This window comes from Dendrobates tinctorius, unplaced genomic scaffold (assembly GCF_039654945.1).
Source record: "Dendrobates tinctorius isolate UK_male_01 unplaced genomic scaffold, ASM3965494v1 ptg000143l, whole genome shotgun sequence".
Taxonomy (NCBI): domain Eukaryota; kingdom Metazoa; phylum Chordata; class Amphibia; order Anura; family Dendrobatidae; genus Dendrobates; species Dendrobates tinctorius.
The window spans coordinates 37314279-37336128 of NW_027361810.1; the positions used below are offsets into that span (position 1 = coordinate 37314279).

Sequence of the window (21850 nt, forward strand, 5' to 3'; positions counted from 1 at the left end):
CACTTGCTTTTTTACTTATTTATTTTTATTAGGGTATATGCATACATTGTTTTTTTCCTTTTGGTCATTCAATTCTACTTCAGTTCAGTTTTTTTGTTTTTTGTTTTTTCTACTGCCGCCAGGAGGCTGACACTAAGTGGATGAAAAAAAGGTTAGCTGCTCCTCCGCAGAATACACCCTCAACTCGACTGCAGGCGGAATCAGTTCGGTGCAAAAGCAGTAGGAGATCTACAAGACAAAATCAGCCTCAATGCAGGTAACTTGTCTAGAAAACCCACCTGGTATCATAAATACCTATTAATAAACAAAAAGGAGCCAATTGGCTAACAGGGTGGGTGCTGTGTCCCCCAATGAGAGTCTCAAAGAAAAGGATTTTACGGTGAGTTATCACAAAAATCCATGTTTCTCCTTCGCCTCATTGGAAGACACAGGACAGTGAGACGTCCTAAAGCAGTCCCTAAGTGGGGAGTCGACTCACCGGTTCAAGCTACACACACCTACTGTGTAAGGGTGCACCACTGCTTGGAGAATCCTTTTACCCAGGCTGCATGTGCTGAAGCCAGCGTATGGACATTTGTAATGTTTGGAGAATGTGTGCCGGCTGGACCAGGTTGCCGCCTTGCATACCTGCTCCGCCGATGCCTGGTGCCGAAGAGCCCGAGAGGCGCCCACTGCTCGAGTTGAGTGCGCTCTGATCTCTGCTGGCACAGCTGCGCCTCCGGTGCAGTAGGATTCCTGAATCATCAGCCGAATCCACCTGGCTATTGTCGCTCTTGAGGCAGCAAGTCCCTTCCTGCGACCCTCAGGGAGTACGAACAGCGTATCTGTCTCACGAAAGGATGCCGTCCGTGACACGTACCTCCTGGGAGCTCTCCCCAGGTCTAACGTATGAAGAGCCTTTTCCACCCGGTGTACTGGTGCTGGGAAAAAAAGGAGGGCAAGGCAATAGCCTCATTAAAATGAAATGAGGAAACAACCTTCTGCAGAAAAAGGGGCAGCTGGCCTAAGAACCACCTTCTCCTTGTCAGATATCAGGAACGGAGCTCGGCAAGATAGAGCTGCCAGCTCCAGGATCCACCTGACTGATGTTATCACCACGAGGAACACCACCTTCCAGGGAAGGTATGTCGAAGATACCTATTGTAGTGGCTTAAATGTAGCTTCCTGCAGAACGCCTAGTACCAGGTTAAGGTCCTAGTTGTTCCAAGGGTTCCTATAGGGGGTACCCCTGGCTGAAAGTCTATACCTGCAGATTGGTAGCGATTCTGCACTGGAACAAGACGGATAAGGCAGATATTAGTCTCCTAAGGGAACTTGGAGCTAAACCCGAGTCCAAGCCGGACTGGGAAAAAACGACAAAGTGTTGGGAATAGAGAATCACAGTGGAAAACGACCGTGGTCCTGACACCATGAAAAGACAATCCTCCAGGTGTGGTGGACAATATGTACTGAGGCGGGCTTCTGGGCACTAACCATTGTAGTAACCACATTGCGTCCGAACCCAGCCTAGGTCAGAATCCAAGATTCAATGGCTAAGCAATCAAACACAGGGCCCCTGGGTTCGGGTGGTAGCTCAGGACCTGAGAAGGTAGGTCTGGGCGCCCTGGCAGTCGCCAAGGAATGACAGTGAGTAGCTGCACCAGGTTTGCGTACTACTCCCGCCGAGGCCAATCTGGGGCCAGTAGCACCACTGGAACCTCCTTCTGCCTTGATCCTCTTGATGATTCTTGGGAATAGCGGCAGTGGGGGAAATAGGTATGGGAGGCGAATACTGGTTCCATGGCAGAACCAACGCATTCCCGGTGCTTGCCTGTGAGTCCCGGGACCGAGGCGACCAACATGACCACCTTGGCGCCTACCCCAGAGGCCATCAGGTCCACGTGTTCCCCAACATCGGCATACTTGCCTGAAAAAACTCGGGGTGTAGTGGCCATTCCCTGGACACAAGACCCTGCCGGCTGAGGAAGCCTGCTGCCCAGCTCTCTACGTCCGGAATGTGGAAGGCCGAGATCACCGAATGATTCCTCTCGGCCCAGAGAGGGATGTGCCTCACTTCGTACATGTTAGCCAAGGCCGTGGCGTTGTCCACTTGAATCCGGACGGGGCGGCCTGCTAGAGGATGATGAAAACATTGCGGAGCCAGCCGGGTTTTCAATTTCTAACAAGTTGATTGGGATGCGAGCCCCCTGCGGCGACCACCGTCCCTGGGTCGCGTGATTGCAAAAAAGACTGCTCCGTAGCCGAGGAGACCGGCGTCAGTTGTGACCACCAACCCATGGTCCAGGGGAAAGGGTTTCCCCTGAAGACAGGAGGAACTGACTGTCCTCCATCCAAGTGCCTGTCTGACCTGCCTGGACAACCGCCACTGGTGGTCGAGTGAGAACGGGTTCTTGTCCCATGATGCCAAGAGGGCGTGCTGCAGGGGCGAGGATGGAGTTGGGCAAATGGACTTGCTCCCATTGCTGCCACCCTCTTCTTTACGACCCTCATGCAAAGATGAAAGGTATGAGGGACTGGGTGGCGAAGTATCTGGACCCCTTGCCGAAGAGCTAGGGCCTTGTCTCGAGGGAGGATTACCAACCCTCGGGAGGTGCCGAAGATCATCCTTAAAAGAAAACTCCTCTGAGCTGGGACCGGGGATGATCTCTCTAGGTTGACCAACCACCCTAAGTGGGCAAGAGTACCTAGCATGATGTTGATGCTCTCCTCACATGCTCGATATGAGGGGCCCTTGATTAAGAGGTCTCCTTAATAAGGCAAGATGACCCTGACACCCACCTTGACCCCAGTAAACACTCTAGGGGCGGTAGCTAGCCCAAAGGGGAGAGCTGCGAACTGAAAGTATAGGCCACTGATAGCGAAGCATAGAACTTTCTGAAGTACAGGTACGTGTCTTGGATGTCGACAGAAGCCAAACCTTCTCCCTGTTCTATGGCAGCTATGACCGAGTGGAGAGACTCCATCCGGGACTGCCTGATCCTGACAAATCTGTTCAGAAGCTTTAGGTCCAGAATGGGCCTGACAGTCCCGTCCCTTTTGGGGACCGTGAACAGGTCGGAATAGAAACCCTGACCTCTTTCGCCTTCCAGGACGGGGATGACAACACCGTGTTTCCGGAGCAATTCGATGGCCCTAAACAAGGCTTGTGCCCAGGATTCCACCTTGGGAGGACGAGAGAGAAAAAAATCATCTTGGGGACTGTTTGACAAAGTCTAACTTGTACCCCAAGGATACCAGCTCCCTTACCCATGTGTCATGCACGAAGGAGAGCTAGACATGGCGAGACCAGCGTAGGCGACCGCCTACTCTGCTGGTGCCGCCCGGCACTTGCCTCGAGCCATTAGGCCGAAGATCCTTGGGATCTAGGTCCCCTTGATCTGGGCTTGTTGGGATCGCATTCTCCCCAATGGGTTGGCTCTATATGAGACTTGAAGATCTCTGTCATGGTTGGGGCAACCTGCAACGGCGGAGTTGGTTGCTGAAGCCCCCCTGGGGTTGCGAAAGGACCAAAACCGTGTCTGAAGCAGGTGACGAAAAAGCTGTTTAACCCTTTATTGAGGGAGAAAACTGCTCCTGCCTCCTGTCGGTCAGAGATAAGCTGGTCCAACCTTTCACCAAATAGGCGAACGCAGCCACGCTCAGACTGGAATGGCCGGTGGCACCCACATAGGCGGCCGCTCTGATAAGGTAAAGAAGTTAGAAACTTCTTGGGAGGTTGAATCTGCACACCAAGTCCTCAACCACAGAGCCCCTCTTAATAGAGATTGCATTTGCAGCAGCGATTGCTGCGCAGCTAGCCGTATCCAAAGACGCATTAATCAAGTAGTCCGCGGCCAACGCAATCTGATTAGCAATATCTGCTATCTCCGCAGGCAGATCCATACCCTGCAAGGCTCTGTATAATGATTCAGACCCAGAGCCCATGGCCTTAACTTCCCAAGTTGCAGCGAACGAGGGAGAAAGTGCTGAACCCGACGCCTCCAATACTGAGCAAGCCAGGCTCTCTATGAGACAGTCGGAGGGATCCTTAATCGAGGAACCGTTAGGTATGGACGACAGGGCTTTAGAGACCAAGCGCGACACGGGTGGATCTACCGCCAGGGATTCCACCCACCTCAAACGTCAAGCATTTTTTGGTCTAAGAAATGCCTGTCCAGCCGTTCCCTGTGTCGCTGTACTATGTCGTCAACTCTGGGAGAGCGGCAATTACTCTAGGAGGCTGCTTGACCCGCTTAAATGACACTCTGTGCCCTGAGGCCAGGGTGGATTTATTGTCAATCCCCAGGGTCTGGTTGACGGCCTCGATAAGGCTGTTCACTGTTTCCTGGTAACCCAGAGTAACTAAGTCAAGGGGCTCATCCGAGTCGTAATCCGAGTTCTCGTTATCGGCTACTGGCGAGGGCGAGCGAGAGGCAGAGCTCATGGATGCCGAGGCAACGGACGGACCGGGAGACGCTGTGTGGGTTTGATTCCCCCGTGACTGCCTAGTGAGAGAGCGGCCCCTGCAGGCCGGAGGCTCCTGTGAGGTGGAGGACCCCTCCAAGACAGGCGAGCCACTATCCCTGCCCCTATCTGGGGCTTGAAGGGACTCGATTGCTCTCGTAATGCCGTAGAGACTGTGACAGAGGCAGAGCCCATTCCGGGCAGTCGCAGGGGAGGGCTCCTGGGCACTTCGGACTCGCAGATTTCACAGATCTTTCATGTGGGAAGGCGAACCGACAGGAGGTGCACGCAGCATACAGAAACGTGTACGTCTTAGCTGCTCTGGGCATGGTGGCCCTGCTAGGTGATATGCCTGCAGGGTTCTAATGTGGCGCCCCTGAGGCTCAGTCGCCACAGAGGTACTGCACCTTCTCCTAAGGTGTGGTGCCCCACCGTCTGGGTAAGTTGGTGGCTCCTTTCCGCACTCCAACACTCGCACCCCACACAACAGGGTAGTTCTGCACAACCACATTGCGGCTCAGTGCTTAGAGAGTAGCAGAGCACCTCTGGTGGTTCCCTGCTTGTAACACTGGATGTGTTTGGAGGTGGGTGGAGTGTAGATCCATATAAAAGATTGGAAAGGTTTAGAATTACAGCTTCAGTCTGACAGAAGATCAGCGGAGTAGGAAGTCACTCAGAGAGGAGTGAGGATCCCTGAAAGAAGGGATGGAGGAAGGAGTGCTGCAGCTGCCTCAGTGACCTAAGCCAGCTGGCACGGGAAAGTAAGGAAGGTCGAAAGACGTAGAACTGTAAACTAACTTTCCATAAGAAAGAGAGTTAAGTACGGAATGAAGGAGTAGAGAACAGAGAGGAGACGTGGGTTGGAAGAGGAACCCTGCCTATAGGTTCTCAGCGCAAGGCCGGGACTCGGTCCCCGAGGTTGTATGGACACTTATGGTCCTGCAGCAGACACCGGTGGAGTAGTTGGCTGTAAATGCATTACTCCCATCCAAGACTTGAGGCACAACAGCAACACAGATAGAGAGCCGGAAGTGAAGCATCCCCGAAGCAGGCTACAGCTGTCTGCCATGCAAGTAGAGTTCTAGGAACATCTCTTAGGAGGCATTCCAGGGTTACTAAGTACTGGAGTGCTTCACACCACAAGGAGCATTGGCGGAGTCATTCAGGAAGGTATATGTTGGCGGAGTGCTGGAGGGGAGAGCCCTGACTTGCCCGGGAGGTTGGCTGAGTCTTTACCCCGGAGGACACGGCACGGAGGCAGGCACCAGTGTGTACCATGAACTGTGAGTAAAGCTTTGAAACTGTAGCTCTGGTGTCCTCCATTCATTTGTGCGCTCACACCTTCAGCACCGCTACATCTGGGTACCAGCATCCATACCATCCTGCGCCTCTCCTCACCCATAGCACCTACACTGCCCTGGGACTACAGCTCCACCTGTGGGGAGCTACACCATCTTTGCTCACCACACCATCAGTCCCAGCAGATCTGCATGCAGCATCGGCTTGAGACCTCCTTTGCCGAACACAAAACTATTCCATTGACCGCAAACCACCATTGATTTGGGCGCCCAGGGCCACGGACCGGGTCACCGCTGCTGTGGCACATCCCCCTGACACCGGCCCGGTACCAAGTACCCCACGGCCCTGGGAGGGCGACCCACTAATGCTTAGCCTCTGGCAAAAAAAAAAAAAAAAAAAAAAAAAAAAAAAAAAAAGGTGGCCTTCCTCCTTCAGGGGTAGCACTTACCCCAGTCCTGTGCCCAGTCCTGGATCCCCTTTAGGCGCCCAGCCTGCTGAACCGCTGCACCCTTTACCAAAAAGTACGCCTCGGTGTGTGGGCGGTCCTGCAGGGAGAGAAGGCGCCGCTGGTGACGTCCTATGGGCCAAGCTTCTGCTCGAGGCCTAGCGCCGGCTGAAGCCGGGGACTAAATTTTTCGGCAACCGCCCGAGGCTCCGGGGGTGGGTCTGCCGGAAGTATGCGCGTCACGGGGACGGGATTCCGCCCACGGCCTAGTACCGGCAGAAGCCTGGGACTAAATTTACAGCACCCACCTGGACATGGGGACCACCAAGAAACCGAGGCCTGGTCAGGACATACACTGCCGAGTGCTACCACTGTGGGGGCGCATGCTGGCGCCCGACCGCTGCTGCCACCCAGGGGAATGCCGACCCTGGGGGTTTCAGGAGCCCTCCCAGCCCACCTCCTTCAGCGCCTCACCCCTGGTGCTCCAGCTGAACCTCAGGTTAGGGGGGGGGAGGCTGCATCCAAATCAAGGATGGTGCAGGCACGCTAGCTCCATCTTTCCCTCCAAGGGATGAGGAGAGGGACCGTCCGCCGCCTTGCAGCATCGCAGTCTAGCCTTGGTGGTGCAGTGGGGGCCGCACGGACTATTCGTAGGCCTCTGTACAGCCTAAGGTTTCGATACCTTAGGGTGGTCAGGGCGAGTCCGGCATCATGTCCCGCATTGCGGGAAAGGATACATGGAGGAGACACTCGCACGTGCTCGCCTGTTGTTGGTTTGGGGAAATCGGACCCTTTCAATAGGGTCCGTTGCTCCTGTCTCATCTTCATGGAAAAAATGAAAAAAATAAACAAGTCTGGAAAAAAGACCAGACGTGTGTGCCTCCTAGGACACTAAGCAAGAACTGATTCCGCCTGCAATCGAGGCGAGGGTGTATACTGCAGAGGAGCTAACCTTTTTTCTTCCACTTAGTGTCAGCCTCCTGGCGGCAGTAGCATACACCCACTGTCCTGTGTCCCCCAATGAGGCGAAGGAGAAAGTTTGGTGTGTGTGTGTGTGTGTGTGTGTGTGTGTGTGTGTGTGTGTGTGTGTGTGTGGTGTGGCGTGTGTGTGTTTTAGATTTTAGAAAAAGACAATTATTGCGATTTTGAACTTACATCTCCATAGATGAGCGGGTTCAGATCTGGCACATACATTTCAGGATAGATATTTTTCAGATACCATGCAAAATTCTTGCACTGAAGGTTTTCTCGTAAATTGTTTCTTTTTGATATATCTCCATAGGCTTTCTATTAAAAAAAAAATGTTTTTTTTTTTATAGTTTAGAATGGTAAAGAACAGAACAACTTAGCGTGAAACCTATTCAGTAAATGACAACAAAAAATGTAGGCACTATGGACTTTTTACATTACGGCGGTCTCAGCGCACAGATTACCATTTTTAAAAAGGACCTGTCACAAAGTCAAAAGTATATACAGTTTTTGCTTTTATTTTATTCCCACTGCCAAGTTAAATATTGCACTTTTCTTATCTTTAAAATCTGCAGTACGGTTCCAGAGATAGGAGCATACTTATTTAGTGCTAATTTATATGGTCTTTTACCAAAAGTGCGTTTCTCACAGGTCAAGTATGAGGAGCAGCCTAAAGACACGGCCCCAGATAATTCTATGAGCAACACCCCCTCGGTAAAGCCTATAAAAATCAGATAAAAAGGTTCCATATCTCCAGAACCGTATTGTGGCTTTAAAGAAAGACAAAATGAAAAAGAATACTCCGGGGAGCAGCAGCACTAAAAGAGCAAAAACTGGCCACTTTTTACTTGGTGACCGGTCCTGATTAAGTGCAGATTTTTATGCAGATTGTGCCATATGCAGAGTGTATTATCTGTTGTAAAATGTTGCAACAAATCTGCAAAAGAATTCACTGGTACTTGCTGCAAACGAAAAAAAAATAAAGTATATGTCATGAATTTCACATAGATTCCTTTTCTTCAACATGTGGATGGGGTTCTATAGTGTTCTGTAATTTCTGCTGATTTTGAATGAATAAGCTACATTAACAATAATCTACAGCCATTCGCCAGCATATGAATTCACTTGTTAAGTATATATTTAGATGATCTTTAAAGAATAACTTTTTTTATTTGCAAAGACAGGCTCTTTTAGGAGCGCCTTTGAACAGCTGCTCTAGCTAGAATCCATACTCAACCACTATTTACTAACACTTCCAGGTGTGAGCTTCTAAGCTCCCCTCTCCCATGCGCAGACAATGGAAGTGTTTGTAAGTAGTTTTTGAGTACAGATTATTGCTGAAGCAGCAGCTCAGATCAGCTTCTAAAAGAGCATAAAATGGGAAGTTAAAACAGCACTATCAACATGGTGTTTGGGAGATAAGGAATCACAAAAAAATAATGGAGTGTATAACAGAGACTCATAACTTTGCAAATGCTAATCGATAATTTATATTACATTTGGACCCTTGCTAGATTTTTGCAGTTCTGGCATTTTTCAAGTACACAGTGGAGATACTGATTAAGACTGGAGCATTTTGGGACTGATGAGACATTAGTGAATCATGGTCCGTGTTCTACATCTTGACAACTGTTTGGTAGATTATATTATATAAAATACATAATGCACCTAGTGTTAATAAAAGTTCTTGAATTGCATTTTTTGCAAAGGAGAATAGTGCAGTGTTCCAAAGACTGCCCCCTAGCAACCTTATTTTTCTTCAGAGGCACAGCAAAAAGCCCCTGTGCCAAATTGTACAGGGGCCCCATCGTGTGCAACAGCCAACTGGCCAAAAGAAGTGATTGTTATCAATCTTTTGCAAAACCCTTACTAATTACGTTGGTCGACTGCAAACAAGCAATTGAAACTAAAGCGGCCACTCACATGCATTGAATTTTTAAGGTCCGTATGCACCAGTACAAATGATGGTCCCATGCAGACCATTACCAAGTGCTGAACAGCCTGTTGATGGTATCCATAGTGGTAAGTGGAATTTCACACAGATTCCTTTTCTTCAACATGTGGATAGGTTTCTTACGTATATTGTTATGTAAGTTTCTGCTTATTTTCAATGAATAATCTACATTAATATTCTACAGATCTACAGCCGTTCGCCAGCATATGAATTCACTTGTTAAGTATATATTTAGATGATCTTTAAAGAATAACTTTTTTTTATTCGCAAAGTCAGGCTCTTTTAGGAGCGCCTTTGAACAGCTGCTCTAACTAGAATCCATACTCAAACACTATTTACTAACACGTCCAGGGGTGAGCTTCTCAGCTCCCCTCTCCCACTATAAGCCTTTTTAGGTCAATGGAGTGAAAAGGATCTGACAAGTATAAGCCATTTAATTACAAACCACTGACCAAAAATTTGTCAAAAGTCACAAAAAAGTACATTAGAGGACTTGTGATGCTGAATTATTACATCTGTTCCACTAGACCATATAAATATAGAATGCACAGAAAACTGCATGTAATCCTGGGACATCAGGGTATCCCATTTTAGTATCTGTAATTTAAGCTTCAAGACCCCAATAAAATTATTTTTTCTTTTTTCTTTAAATTTGCTTAGAGCGAGAAGTTGGTCTTATCTACCTGTTTGACAATATTTGCAGCTTCCCGATTTCTCCGATAAAATATTTCCTTGTAGTCATCCATCCACACTTCGGCAAGGCGGACCTGGTTCCGGATGATCACCTGAGTACCTTTAGGAAAGGTATGAGGACTCTTGCTGCGGAACACATGGCCGACAACAGAACAGGGTAAAATTTCCAGCTGCCCTCCACACTGCCATACCTGGGCATAATAAATGGAAATATTAGCGGACAATCACATAAGGTGGCTTGACGATCAACAAATAAGGTCTACAATAAAGTCCGTAAATAGAAGAAATCTCCAGATATCAAAATGTGAGATATATGCATCTACTTACTCTAAAAGACATTTCTATATTTTCACCGCCCCATATCTCCATTTCTTCATCATAAGTTCCAATATGTTCAAAATAATCCTTGGATATTGAGAAGAGACCGCCAGCAAAGGTTGGTGTCCTATATGAAAGTAGACATTTATAGTTGACTGATAAATTTCTATTTCAATGCCCTAAATGTTTAATTTATCAATCCACAAAAGGTTCTAAATAGCTTCAATTTTTTTTCATCTTTACTGAAAATCACATTTTGCGTTACTGCTTTCCAGCAGAGGACGATGCAATACAATGTAGATGCATCCATTAATGGTGACTCCCAATCTGTAAAAAGACGGTGCAAAGCGTGTCTGATGCCATCATCGCAACCTTGGACAGACTTGGAGCTAGTCATTTAACTTAGCAGGTCCCACAGAGACCTCAGCCTTTACCCAGACTTTAAACAGGGCCCCCTGAGTTGGGGCCACGGAGTAGTTGCTGGCCGGAGGAGCGAGAATGAGCCAAGAGAAATCAAACTAGTCGGGGGTCAGTAACTGAAGGGACAGAACCATGGACAGAATCAGGAAAAAAAAGCAGTAGTCAGACACCATGAGGTCAGTCAGAAGTTACGTCAGACAAACGGAGGAAAAATTCGGGAGGTTTAAGAGGGCAGACGAGGTCAGGATTAAGAGGGTCAAGAAAAAAGCATTTGCAAATAAATAGAATCAGAGATCAATAGGAAAATCAAACTATAACTGTCAGTTCCGAGCAGACTGTGGTAGCAGCAGGAGCGGCTGCAGGACTCTAGTGTAGGTTTATTGCCTATAACAAACTCTGTACTAGAATATGGCGTAAATCGTGAGAACTTTGTGCTGTTCTACAGAATTATAAGTCACTGATCCATGGACAACTCACCTTGTGGACTAATATTTTTCTGCCGAGCGGCATCAAGTAGAGGACCCATTACATATTGGCAAAAAAGAAAATGCAACTAGCGGATGGAGGTTACATCAGAATGTAACTGCACTCCAATTTTATTTTATTTTTCTTTCATAATAAATGGTCATCATGTTTTGTTTGCACAATTAAAAAAAAAAACTATGGTAGAATTGTTGAGAAGAGAAAGAAAAACAAAATGATAACATATAATTTAAAACAAAAAATTGATGGTCTCCAACAAAATATAGCACAAATCCCATGAAAAATAACATGGAACAAAGAAGAGATCCCAATAATATTAAAAAATCCTTTTATTCAAAATAGTTATAAAATGACAAAAGCATAATGCCATATAGGGGACGCTATGCACACTCACAAAATCATCATGAGGAGAAAATACATAAACCCAGACTAGAACATGTGTAAGCCAATCACATAACAATGTCAATGATCCAGATTACATTCTATAAAAGACCATGAGTAATACCCAAAAATAGATAATATTCAAACAATATCACTCCCCAAAAGTGAGAACAGTCTCTCTGTAAACTAGAGGCACAAATACTCAGAGACCGTGTGTAAATAACACAGTCACCATGTAAGGCAACCTAATCAAGAAAGTGCCATAGTGCACAGAGAAAATGATGTATCGTTACCTTTATAAGAGAGTGTACTCCAGCGTCCCCTCACCCTGATGCGCGTTTCGCCGCCTGCTTCTTCCGGGGGCGTGTCCAGGGTGAGGGGCGGCAGAGTTTAAATAAGAGTAGAAATTAGGACGTGACCAATGAGAATCAACGGCGCATAATGTTATAAAACACGCCTCCATCACCAATCAGATGGTGTATTATTGTATTTTTGTATTCAATAAAATTGGTATTTTTGGCAATTTATACTTCTTGTTGTTTATGGATTCTATTTTGAGTTTTTGCCATGGTTACTATTTACTGGGTTTGTGCTGTTTAGACTAATACAAAATCTGAAGTCACATATTTATGCACAATACAGCCTAGAAAAAATGCAATAGATAAGACAAGTGACGTGAAGCAGAACTATCAATATGGGAGAGGGAGAAACATAAATATAAACATTGGACCAGTTCATAGATAAGGAGTCCAGATGTTTTATGGTCCTCTGATTGGGGTCTAGTTCTGTGTTGTGATGCCCCCACAAGGTTTTAAAAGGAAATTCCTTAATTGATACATTGACACATTCATTCCAGCACTGAGAGTGTCAAAGGTCGTCATAAATTTGTACTCCCAAAAATAATATCATTTTCAAAGTAAAAATTAGGTCTATAAGATTGCAATGACATGTAGGTGTATTTATTTATCTGCTAGTCATAGGGTACCTGTGGTGCATTTACTATACAGGTATAAGGACGTTGCATTAATCATATTAACAGCTTTCTCAATGCCCCCATACCACATTAGACAGCTATTTGTTGGACATCCCTCTCTCCAACACACAGGATCACTCGGCTTGACTGAACAAATGCATCTCCACGGAAAAACAAGAAAAACAACTGGTTGGCTAAATTCAGCAGCCGAATCCTCGCCCTTCCCCGAACCCCACATCATCTGTTGAGGGAAATACGGGAGGCCCCCCATGTGCTTTAGACTGTAGTTCAATACCAAAGATATCAGCACGTTAGTACAACTTTAGTTTGCTGTCTATGGGAGTCATGCACATTAGATGGCTGCCGATAGGATGAGGCTTTGGACGACTGATTCGTAGACATCTCAGCCGACTCTCCCATACATAGGAGTGCTCGTTCGGAAAGTCATCGACTGACGGCTTATCTACAGTAGAAAAATGAAACTGGCAGTACGAAATCGGAAATCCGTACTTGACTTCTCTTGACCATCAGTCAGCCAGCGCCCCTATAAATATTAGGCTATAGGACAAACATGTCGATATCGGAGGGTTCAGGAGACATTAGTCTATTATGTATGGGGGCTTTAGTTTGCTCTGTCTTGAAGAATACTAAACATCAATGTCAAAGATAGTAGCCAGAGGGGTCGTAACTGAACCACCCTGTTTTCTTTGGAATGAACAGCTCTCTGCTGCCCCCTATCGTCCACACAATTACGGTGCACAATTGACCAATGAATAATGGAGGAGGAGGCATGCTGTCTCCACTAATAGGCCGGTTATCAGGAAACTAACAGTGAGCGTCTAGTAAATACACCTACGATTCCAACCCATGGAATATGCGTATATACCCCAGCGGTACTTTTACTGCGAACCACACGATATCCCAAGACTACTCGCTGCCACCACCAGCTGTTTATACAGGCTGACTGGAGGTCTGGCTCTGGTAGCATATGGCTTTGGGAACAGAACTAATACATTATATATTTAATCCAGAATGATAAGCAGTGTTTATAAAAAAAAATAAAAAAAATCTACAAAAGTTTTTACAAAGGGGACAAAACAGTACAGCATGTACAGTTACCTAAAATAAAACAGGATTTACACAAAAAAAATTACTACACATAACACAGATATGATTCCGCTTAGCGAAGGAGAACACTTGGAGTCGTTGAGTGAACAGAATTCATGCATGAACCAGTATGTAACTCTCTACAGGAACACAGGTCATAATGTGTCTTGACCTTTTATCAGCATCTGAGTTACACCCCCCCATGATGATCTCACAGGGGCTGGGTTGTGGGATGTCCTCAGCCCTTCAGGATTTTATGAACTTCCCAACTTATGCAATATCTTCACTCATGATGATCACAGAGGTTTGAGATTGCTGCCATATTTTTTATCAGGATTTTACCTTTTCATCGCTAGTGAACATGACATGGCTGTTGACAGTTATCTGGCCACTATTGAGTTTGGGGCTTACAGGCATGTGTTACAGTTATGGGAAAACATTCATATTCTTCCCTGATTAGCCCTGAAGCTCAAAATGTAGGTCCCATCACTATTGGATCTATACACACTCCAATATTTCTATGTGGACCCCGTGGCCAGGCTGGCTAGGGTAGATATAACATTTCCCCTTGTGGTAACACAAGCTTCTTCCACTTCTCCATCTATATGTAAACACATTTACCTTTGTTATCCAACCCTCTGAAAAGACCTTTCCTGTCTCAATTACCTGTCCAATCTATGAAACTATGTCTACACACCATAGACACCCTGGTTGGCACTGCAGGGGTCTTTTATTTCAAAAAGGAGCTGCATGAATGTTAATTCAGATTGTCACTTCTCAACTATACCTAACTTCCTACTTCTTTATGCCCATTGTACCAGTCTATTTTAAGGCAGCTAAGATTGCAAGCTCTTGTTCTATTGCAAAAGAAAGAAAAGGGAGGGGGGTGAATGTCCCCCTCACTAGTGGCTTCAGAGATCTTAATATTTTCTATGACAATCAATCTCTGTATAAACGGATCTATCATCTTACTTTATTGGGTAAGTCTCATCTTTCCTTTTCTTGTTCTCCAAATCCGGCACTGTCTCCCATCCAAATCCTAAGGCCCAATCAAAGTTCCCTCGGTTGCGGTTGTTTCCGTATGGTGATGGGCTGCCAAACTCAAAAGTGTCAAGATTGATGGCGACAATATCTGGGCTGACAACTGCGGTGTAATTCTCAGCGATTCTTGCCAACAGCGTCTCCAGCCACCCGTAGTAACACTCACCTAAGAACATAAGGGAGAATTAGCACGTTACATGGAATACAGAGCGCTGCCAGGTGTTGGGTAATCTGTACTATTTTGAGTTCCTTGTGCTTACTTTACACCTATAATTATCTTCTTGGGTTTCACTTTGTGTCGTTATGATGACGATTACAAGTTCTCTACAATAAATTCCTGACTTGGTTGTAGGAGAAACAAAGAACTTCTGATGATCAAACAGACAAACCTCTAGTAACTTGTGGCTATAAAAAGTAGCTACAGAGGGTGCAAAATTTATTGACTGAACATTATACGGCAAGGACGGGTTATAGCAGACCTGGGCAAAGTGCGGTCCGAGACAGCCGTGGGGCTGGAAATCAGAGGTCCACGGGCCGCACGATGCCCGCCTGGCTGCTCGCTGTTTTCATGTGCACCGCGGCTCTGTGCAGCGCTGCTGACTCCTTTGGAGGAGAAGGGGCCTCCGGCCACTTCCTCCACCAATCAGCGTGTGAAACAGCTGACGCGATGAAATTACATCATCGCGTCAGCTGTTTATGCCAGAGTAGAAAGAACACCGTGAGCACAACTCAAGATGGTGCTAAGGTTAGGTTCCCAAACCGTTAAAGCAACAAATATGAACCTAGCACTCAACTTAACGGTATTTGTAAGGCGGTTTATTGTAGTACACGAAAAAAGACATTTCGGTCAATGTGACCTTCTTCAGTTACGTGTGGTATATAGATTGTGTAGAGCTTATAGGCATCTATCAGAAAGGACGATGGTGCTTTAGGCATTGAGGAGAATGATCTCTCTAAGGTAATGAGCTTGTCAGTATATAGGAGAGGGGTAAACGTGCCTCCAGATGCGGTGTCCACCGCCTTACAAATACCTTTAAGTTGAGTGCTAGGTTCATATTTGTTGTTTATGCCGGAGTGTCCGCGCACCGGAGGCAGGGAGAGAAGCACAGTGCCAGGGAATTGGACGAGGTGAGTGTGTGGTGTTTTTTTTCCTTATGTGTATGGGCTATTTGGGTGGGCATAGGGCGGCTATGGGGGTGACAACATGGTGCTGCACACGGGGGTGACAACATGGTGCTACACACGGGGGTGACAACATGGTGCTGCACACGGGGGTGACAACATGGTGCTGCACACGGGGGTGACAACATGGTGCTGCACACGGGGGTGACAACATGGTGCTGCACACGGGGGTGACATGGTGCTGCACACGGGGGTGACATGGTGCTGCACATTGTGTTGCATATGGGGAAGACATGCCGCACATGGGGAAGCTATGGGGGCAACATGCAGTGTATATAGGGAGGCTGTGTGGGGCTCATGCAGTGTATATAGGGAGGATGTGTGGGGCTCATGCAGTGTAAATAGGGAGGCAGTGTGGGGCTCATCTAGTGTATATAGGGAGGCGGTGTGGGCTCATGCAGTGTATATAGGGAGGCTGTGTGGGGCTCATGCAGTATATATAGGGAGGCTATGTGGGGCTCATGCAGTGTATATAGGGAGGCTATGTGGGGCTCATGCAGTGTATATAGGGAGGCGGTGTGGGGCTCATGCAGTGTATATAGGGAGGCGGTGTGGGGCTCATGCAGTGTATATAGGGAGGCGGTGTGGGGCTCATGCAGTGTATATAGGGAGGCGGTGTGGGCTCATGCAGTGTATATAGGGAGGCTGTGTGGGGCTCATGCAGTGTATATAGGGAGGCTGTGTGGGGCTCATGCAGTATATATAGGGAGGCTATGTGGGGCTCATGCAGTGTATATAGGGAGGCTGTGTAGGGCTCATGCAGTGTATATAGTGAGGCTGTGTGGGGCTCATGCAGTGTATATAGTGAGGCTGTGTGGGGCTCATGCAGTGTATATAGTGAGGCTGTGTGGGGCTCATGCAGTGTATATAGTGAGGCTGTGTGGGGCTCATGCAGTGTATATAGGGAGGCTGTGTGGGGCTCATGCAGTGTATATAGGGAGGCTGTGTGGGGCTCATGCAGTGTATATAGGGAGGCTATGTGGGGCTCATGCAGTGTATATAGGGAGGCTGTGTAGGGCTCATGCAGTGTATATAGTGAGGCTGCGTGGGGCTCATGCAGTTTATATAGTGAGGCTATGTGGGGCTCATGCAGTATATATAGGGAGGCTATGTGGGGCTCATGCAGTGTATATAGGGAGGCTGTGTGGGGCTCATGCAGTGTATATAGGGAGGCTGTGTAGGGCTCATGCAGTGTATATAGTGAGGCTGTGTGAGGCTCATGCAGTATAAAGATGGAGGCTGTGTGGGGCTCGTGCAGTGTATATAGGGAGGCTGTGTGAGGCTCGTGCAGTGTATATAGGGAGGCTGTGTGAGGCTCGTGCAGTGTATATAGGGAGGCTGTGTGAGGCTCATGCAGTGTATATAGGGAGGCTGTGTGAGGCTCGTGCAGTGTATATAGGGAGGCTGTGTGAGGCTCATGCAGTGTATATAGGGAGGCTGTGTGGGGCTCATGCAGTATATATAGGGAGGCTGTGTGGGGCTCATGTAGTGTATATAGGAAGGCTATGTGGGGCTCATGCAGTGTATATAGGGAGGCGGTGTGGGGCTCATGCAGTGTATATAGGGAGGCGGTGTGAGGCTCATGCAGTGTATATAGGGAGGCTGTGTGGGGCTCATGCAGTATATATAGGGAGGCTGTGTGGGGCTCATGTAGTGTATATAGGGAGGCTATGTGGGGCTCATGCAGTGTGTATAGGGAGGCTATGTGGGGCTCATGCAGTGTATATAGGGGGGCTGTGTGAGACTCATGCAGCGTATATAGGGAGGCTGTGTGGGGCTCATGCAGTCTATATAGGGAGGCTGTGTGGGGCTCATGCAGTGTATATGCTACATATAAGGGCTGTTGGGGGGCTCATACGATATACAGAAGGGGCTGTGCTCGGGTTCAAACGATATAAAGGGGGATGTCAGCATATTTAATTCTGCTTAATATACCATTTTGATACAATTAATAACATTATCAATAATATAATAATTATAAAATATCGATATTAATATTGAGCAGAATTGGATCAGCCCTCCACAACAGTCACAGTCTTTCATGTGGCCCCTCGGGAAAATTAATTACCCACCCCTGGGATTTAGCGTTCACCAAATACGGGGAGAGTCCTGCTTATCACATTGACACAAACAGCAGGGGCATCAATTCTTAAATACTCACCATTTACCATAAAATTCTGTTATTTTTTTATATACAAGTCCCAGACGCAAACTTACTACACAAAAAAGAAAAAAAAAAACATGCCATCGGACACCACTAGGTGGAGCTCACTGTACACTGTATTTCTATTAACAGAAAAAGGGGAGTTTAGCTCCAACTGCGTAAAATTCTTCTTTATTTGATAGAGTTAAAATTGACACATCATTAGACTCTCCATATAACCGCACCAGAACAAGACGAGATGAGGCTACGCGTTTCGACCTACATGGATAAAGACCATGTAGGTCGAAACGCGTAGCCTCATCTCGTCTTGTTCTGGTGCGGTTATATGGAGAGTCTAATGATGTGTCAATTTTAACTCTATCAAATAAAGAAGAATTTTACGCAGCTGGAGCAAAACTCCCCTTTTTCTGATTTTCCGACGTTGGTCTCTACGGACCTCCGTGATACTGCTTCTGGTTACTGGTGAGCTGGCTTCTTTTTCTATTTACTGCTATTTCTATTAACCCCTTCACTCTTGAGACATTTTTCATTTTTGCACTTTTATTTTACTTGCCCTTCTTCCAAGAGTCTTTACATTTTTTTTTTCACACTGACCGATATCTGGCAGCTTGTGTTTTATGGGACAATCTGTAATTTTGAATGTCACCAATCACTTTACCATAAAAATTTACTGGAAAATCATGAAATATAAATTCTAAGTTAATCAAGATGTAAAAAAAAATTGCAAATCCATTACTGTTTTTGGGTCCAGTTTCTCATGCGCACATTGTGTGCTAAAACAACCAGACAACACGATTCTCTTGGTCATTATGATTACGCCAATACCAAACTTTGCAAAAGGAAAGAAAAAAAAACCAAAACATAAAATACTGATAAAACTGTACAGACAGTGTGTGAAAGCACAGAACTTAGGAATGGTTATCATCTGTTCACCCACAGCCATATATATGGCAGTCAGTTCGACTTTAATAAGGCTGTGTTTGCATTAAGGAACTTGAGAAGGGATGGTTACAGTCCTAGGAGGCCTCAGAGTGTTACACATGATTGTTCAGGGTATTTGGAGTACTTGCAGCTGCTGTAAAATGATTCACCATGAATTTAACTTTTCTTTTTTCCTTTAATTTTGGTAAAGTTGGTGAATTCAAGTGTCAAAAGATTCACTCATCTCTCTCCTATATCATGACCAGTTAGCAGGGCTACTTACAATGTGCATCCAGAAATGTTAGTGTGTCTCCTGTGGCTACCGAGGCGCCGAGCAGACGCGCAGAGATGAGTCCTTTCCTTTCCTTCTGTCTCACCACCTTCACAATCTGGAACGGCTTTACATACTCATCCAGCTTATCCTTTAAATATTCTGACATCAAAACAAAAAATAGGTTATTCAGATGTAAACAATTAATTTAATGATTTATGTAAATTATTCCTCTTAAGTTGCCTTGAGCCACCACAAGAGTAAGCTCAGGATTATTCTTCATACTACCTTACTGCCAAGTTAAAGAAGTTTTCCCCCAAAAAAAAATTCCCATGGGTAAAAGTGCCAAAACACAAGCCATTGGGCAGGTCATTGGTGCGGCATCGGTCGGTCCTTACTGTGTTGCAAATATATCATCCTGACCTGGCGGTGCGCCGGTCTCCATTACAGATGCATCTCCTCTTGGAAGATTTTTGTGATCTATGGACTTTGATTGATCTGTTTAATACCAATATTAAACACTATGGGATATTAAATGCATGTGTTTAGCAGACTGCATATTAATACATAGAAACCATTTTGATTTTAAAGACAGGACCCATGATTTTTTCAGACGGTTTGAGGCAGGACATTCATTCAAGGCGGTGCCTCAAGTTTAAGAGCCGCTAGTCTGAATTAAAGTTTTATTACACAACTATCAATATGAAGACAGATCTCTAAGAAACATTATTAAATTATAAAAAAATAAAAAAAAAATTGCAACTTTAACCAACCCTCCCAGCTTACCATCTGTACTGGCGTCGTCCACCATGATAATCTCCTTTAGTAGAATGGCAGGGGATGTGTACATGGCGCTGTGCACCGTGCGGAGCAGCGTGGACCAGGCTTCATTGTGGAACACGATTATGATGCTGGTCGTGGGCAGTGGAGGACAGCGCTTGAACTTTTGCTCAATGCACCTTTAAGAAGGTAAAAGATGAACAATTTCAATAATTAAAATTAAAAAAAAAAATAGATGGAATTTAATCCCTTAAGGATTGCCTAGCTTTTGGAAAGTGGCAAAGGTCCCTAAGGAAATCCTGAAAACATGACCTGCTGGTGGGTCTTGAGGAGTTAAGAAACACTGCTCTACTGGCTCTAGCGATTACAGTACATAATCGCCAAGTACCCTGGGCATGGCATGATTGCCGGGTCCGGCTTCATTCGACCAATAACTAATGGCACCGTAGGGAGCGGTTGTTGTGGCGCCCCTGAGGCTCAGTCACCACAGAGGTACGGCACCTCCTCCTGAGGTGTGGTGCCCCACCATCCAGGTAACTTGGAGGCTCCTGACCACGCTCCAACACCTGCATCCCACACAACACAGTAGTTCAGCAAAGCCGCATTGCGGCTCCCTGCTTGGAGTGTAGCAGAGCACCTTTGGTGGGTCCCTGCTTGGAACACGAAATGTGCTGGGAGGTGGGTGGAGTTGAGAATACATAAAGAGCGGGAAGGTTTAGGATTACAGGTCAGTCTGAGAGAGGAAGCAACTCAGAGCGGAGTGAGGAAAAGGAGATCCCTGGAATAGGGATGGAGGAAGGATGTGCTGCAGCAGACCTAAGTGACCTGGGTCTGCTGGCACGGCAAAGGGAAAGAAGGAGAAAGACATTGAACTGAAACCTGATCTTCCATAAGAGAGAGAGAGATTAGAACTGAACGAAGGAGTAAAAGGGAACAGAGAGGACGTGGGTTAGAGGAAGAACCCTACCTAGAATTTCTAAGCGCAAGGCTGGGGCCCGGTCCCCGAGGTTGTATGGACACTAATGGTTCTGCAGCAGACACCGGTGGAGTAGTGGGCTGTAGATGCACTACTCCCATCTAAGACATGGGGCACAACAGCAACTTGGATAGTGAGCCGGGACTCAGGAGTAGGGAGTCCCCGAAGCAGGCTACAGCTGTCTGCCGTACAAGTAGAGTTCTTGGGAACATCTGTCAGGAGGCACTCCAGTGTAACTCAGTACTGGGAGTACTTCACACTTAAAGGCGCTATAGAGGAGACGTTCAGAAAGGCACATGTTGGCGGAGTGTTGGAAGGGAGCATTCCATCTTGAGTCCCTGACCCAGAGGACACGGCGCGGAGGCAGGCACCTGTGTGTACTACAGACTGTGAGTAAAGCTTTGGAACTACAAGCCCTGGTGTCCTCCATTCATTCTGGCGCCAACGCACCCAGCACCGCTACATCTGGGTACCAGCTTCTACACCGCTTGTGTCTCTCCTCTAATTGCACATCTACACTGCCCTGGGGCTACAGCTTCAACTGTGGGCAGCTTCACCATCTTGGCTGCAACACACCACCAGCCCCAGAGGATCTGCATGCAGCGTCGGCCTAACATCTCACTTGCCGAACACCACAGGTGGCGTCACGAACTATTCATTCAAACCATTACACTCCCCCATAACTTGGGCGCCCAGGGCCACGGACCGGGTCCCCACTGCTGTGACACATCCCGCTGATACCGGCCCGGTACCGAGTACCCCACGGCCCTGGGAGGGCGACCCATTGTCATCCGTAATTGGGTCTCCAATGGATGCTAGTTACAGTAAAAACAATTACAAAATTTAACACAGAGAATAATTCAAACCCCTCCCCAATCTAAAGAGATATCATAGGTGTTATGTTCACCCCAGACTATACGTATCTTGTATCAAAATTATCAAACCAAAACCGAGAACTCCTTTTATTAATTAATTTTAGAGGAAATATGCAAGATTCCAAAGAAACTGTCAGCTGATTGATTTATGCCGG

The 21850-nt window shown here is 46.6% G+C and overlaps 1 protein-coding gene across 3 annotated transcripts in view; it reads right to left on the reverse strand.

Annotated features, from left to right (window-relative positions):
- Positions 1-21850, reverse strand: part of LOC141049372 (polypeptide N-acetylgalactosaminyltransferase 3-like) — a 62532-nt gene that overhangs the window by 17943 nt on the left and 22739 nt on the right. For all 3 annotated transcript variants that reach the window (XM_073545778.1, XM_073545776.1, XM_073545777.1), the window contains 6 exons: positions 19851-20023; positions 19077-19226; positions 14458-14692; positions 10131-10248; positions 9794-9994; positions 7343-7474 (listed from right to left, as the gene is read on the reverse strand). In XM_073545778.1, the coding sequence (XP_073401879.1) occupies positions 7343-7474; positions 9794-9994; positions 10131-10248; positions 14458-14692; positions 19077-19226; positions 19851-20023 (1009 nt within the window). The remainder of the gene's footprint in view (positions 1-7342; positions 7475-9793; positions 9995-10130; positions 10249-14457; positions 14693-19076; positions 19227-19850; positions 20024-21850) is intronic.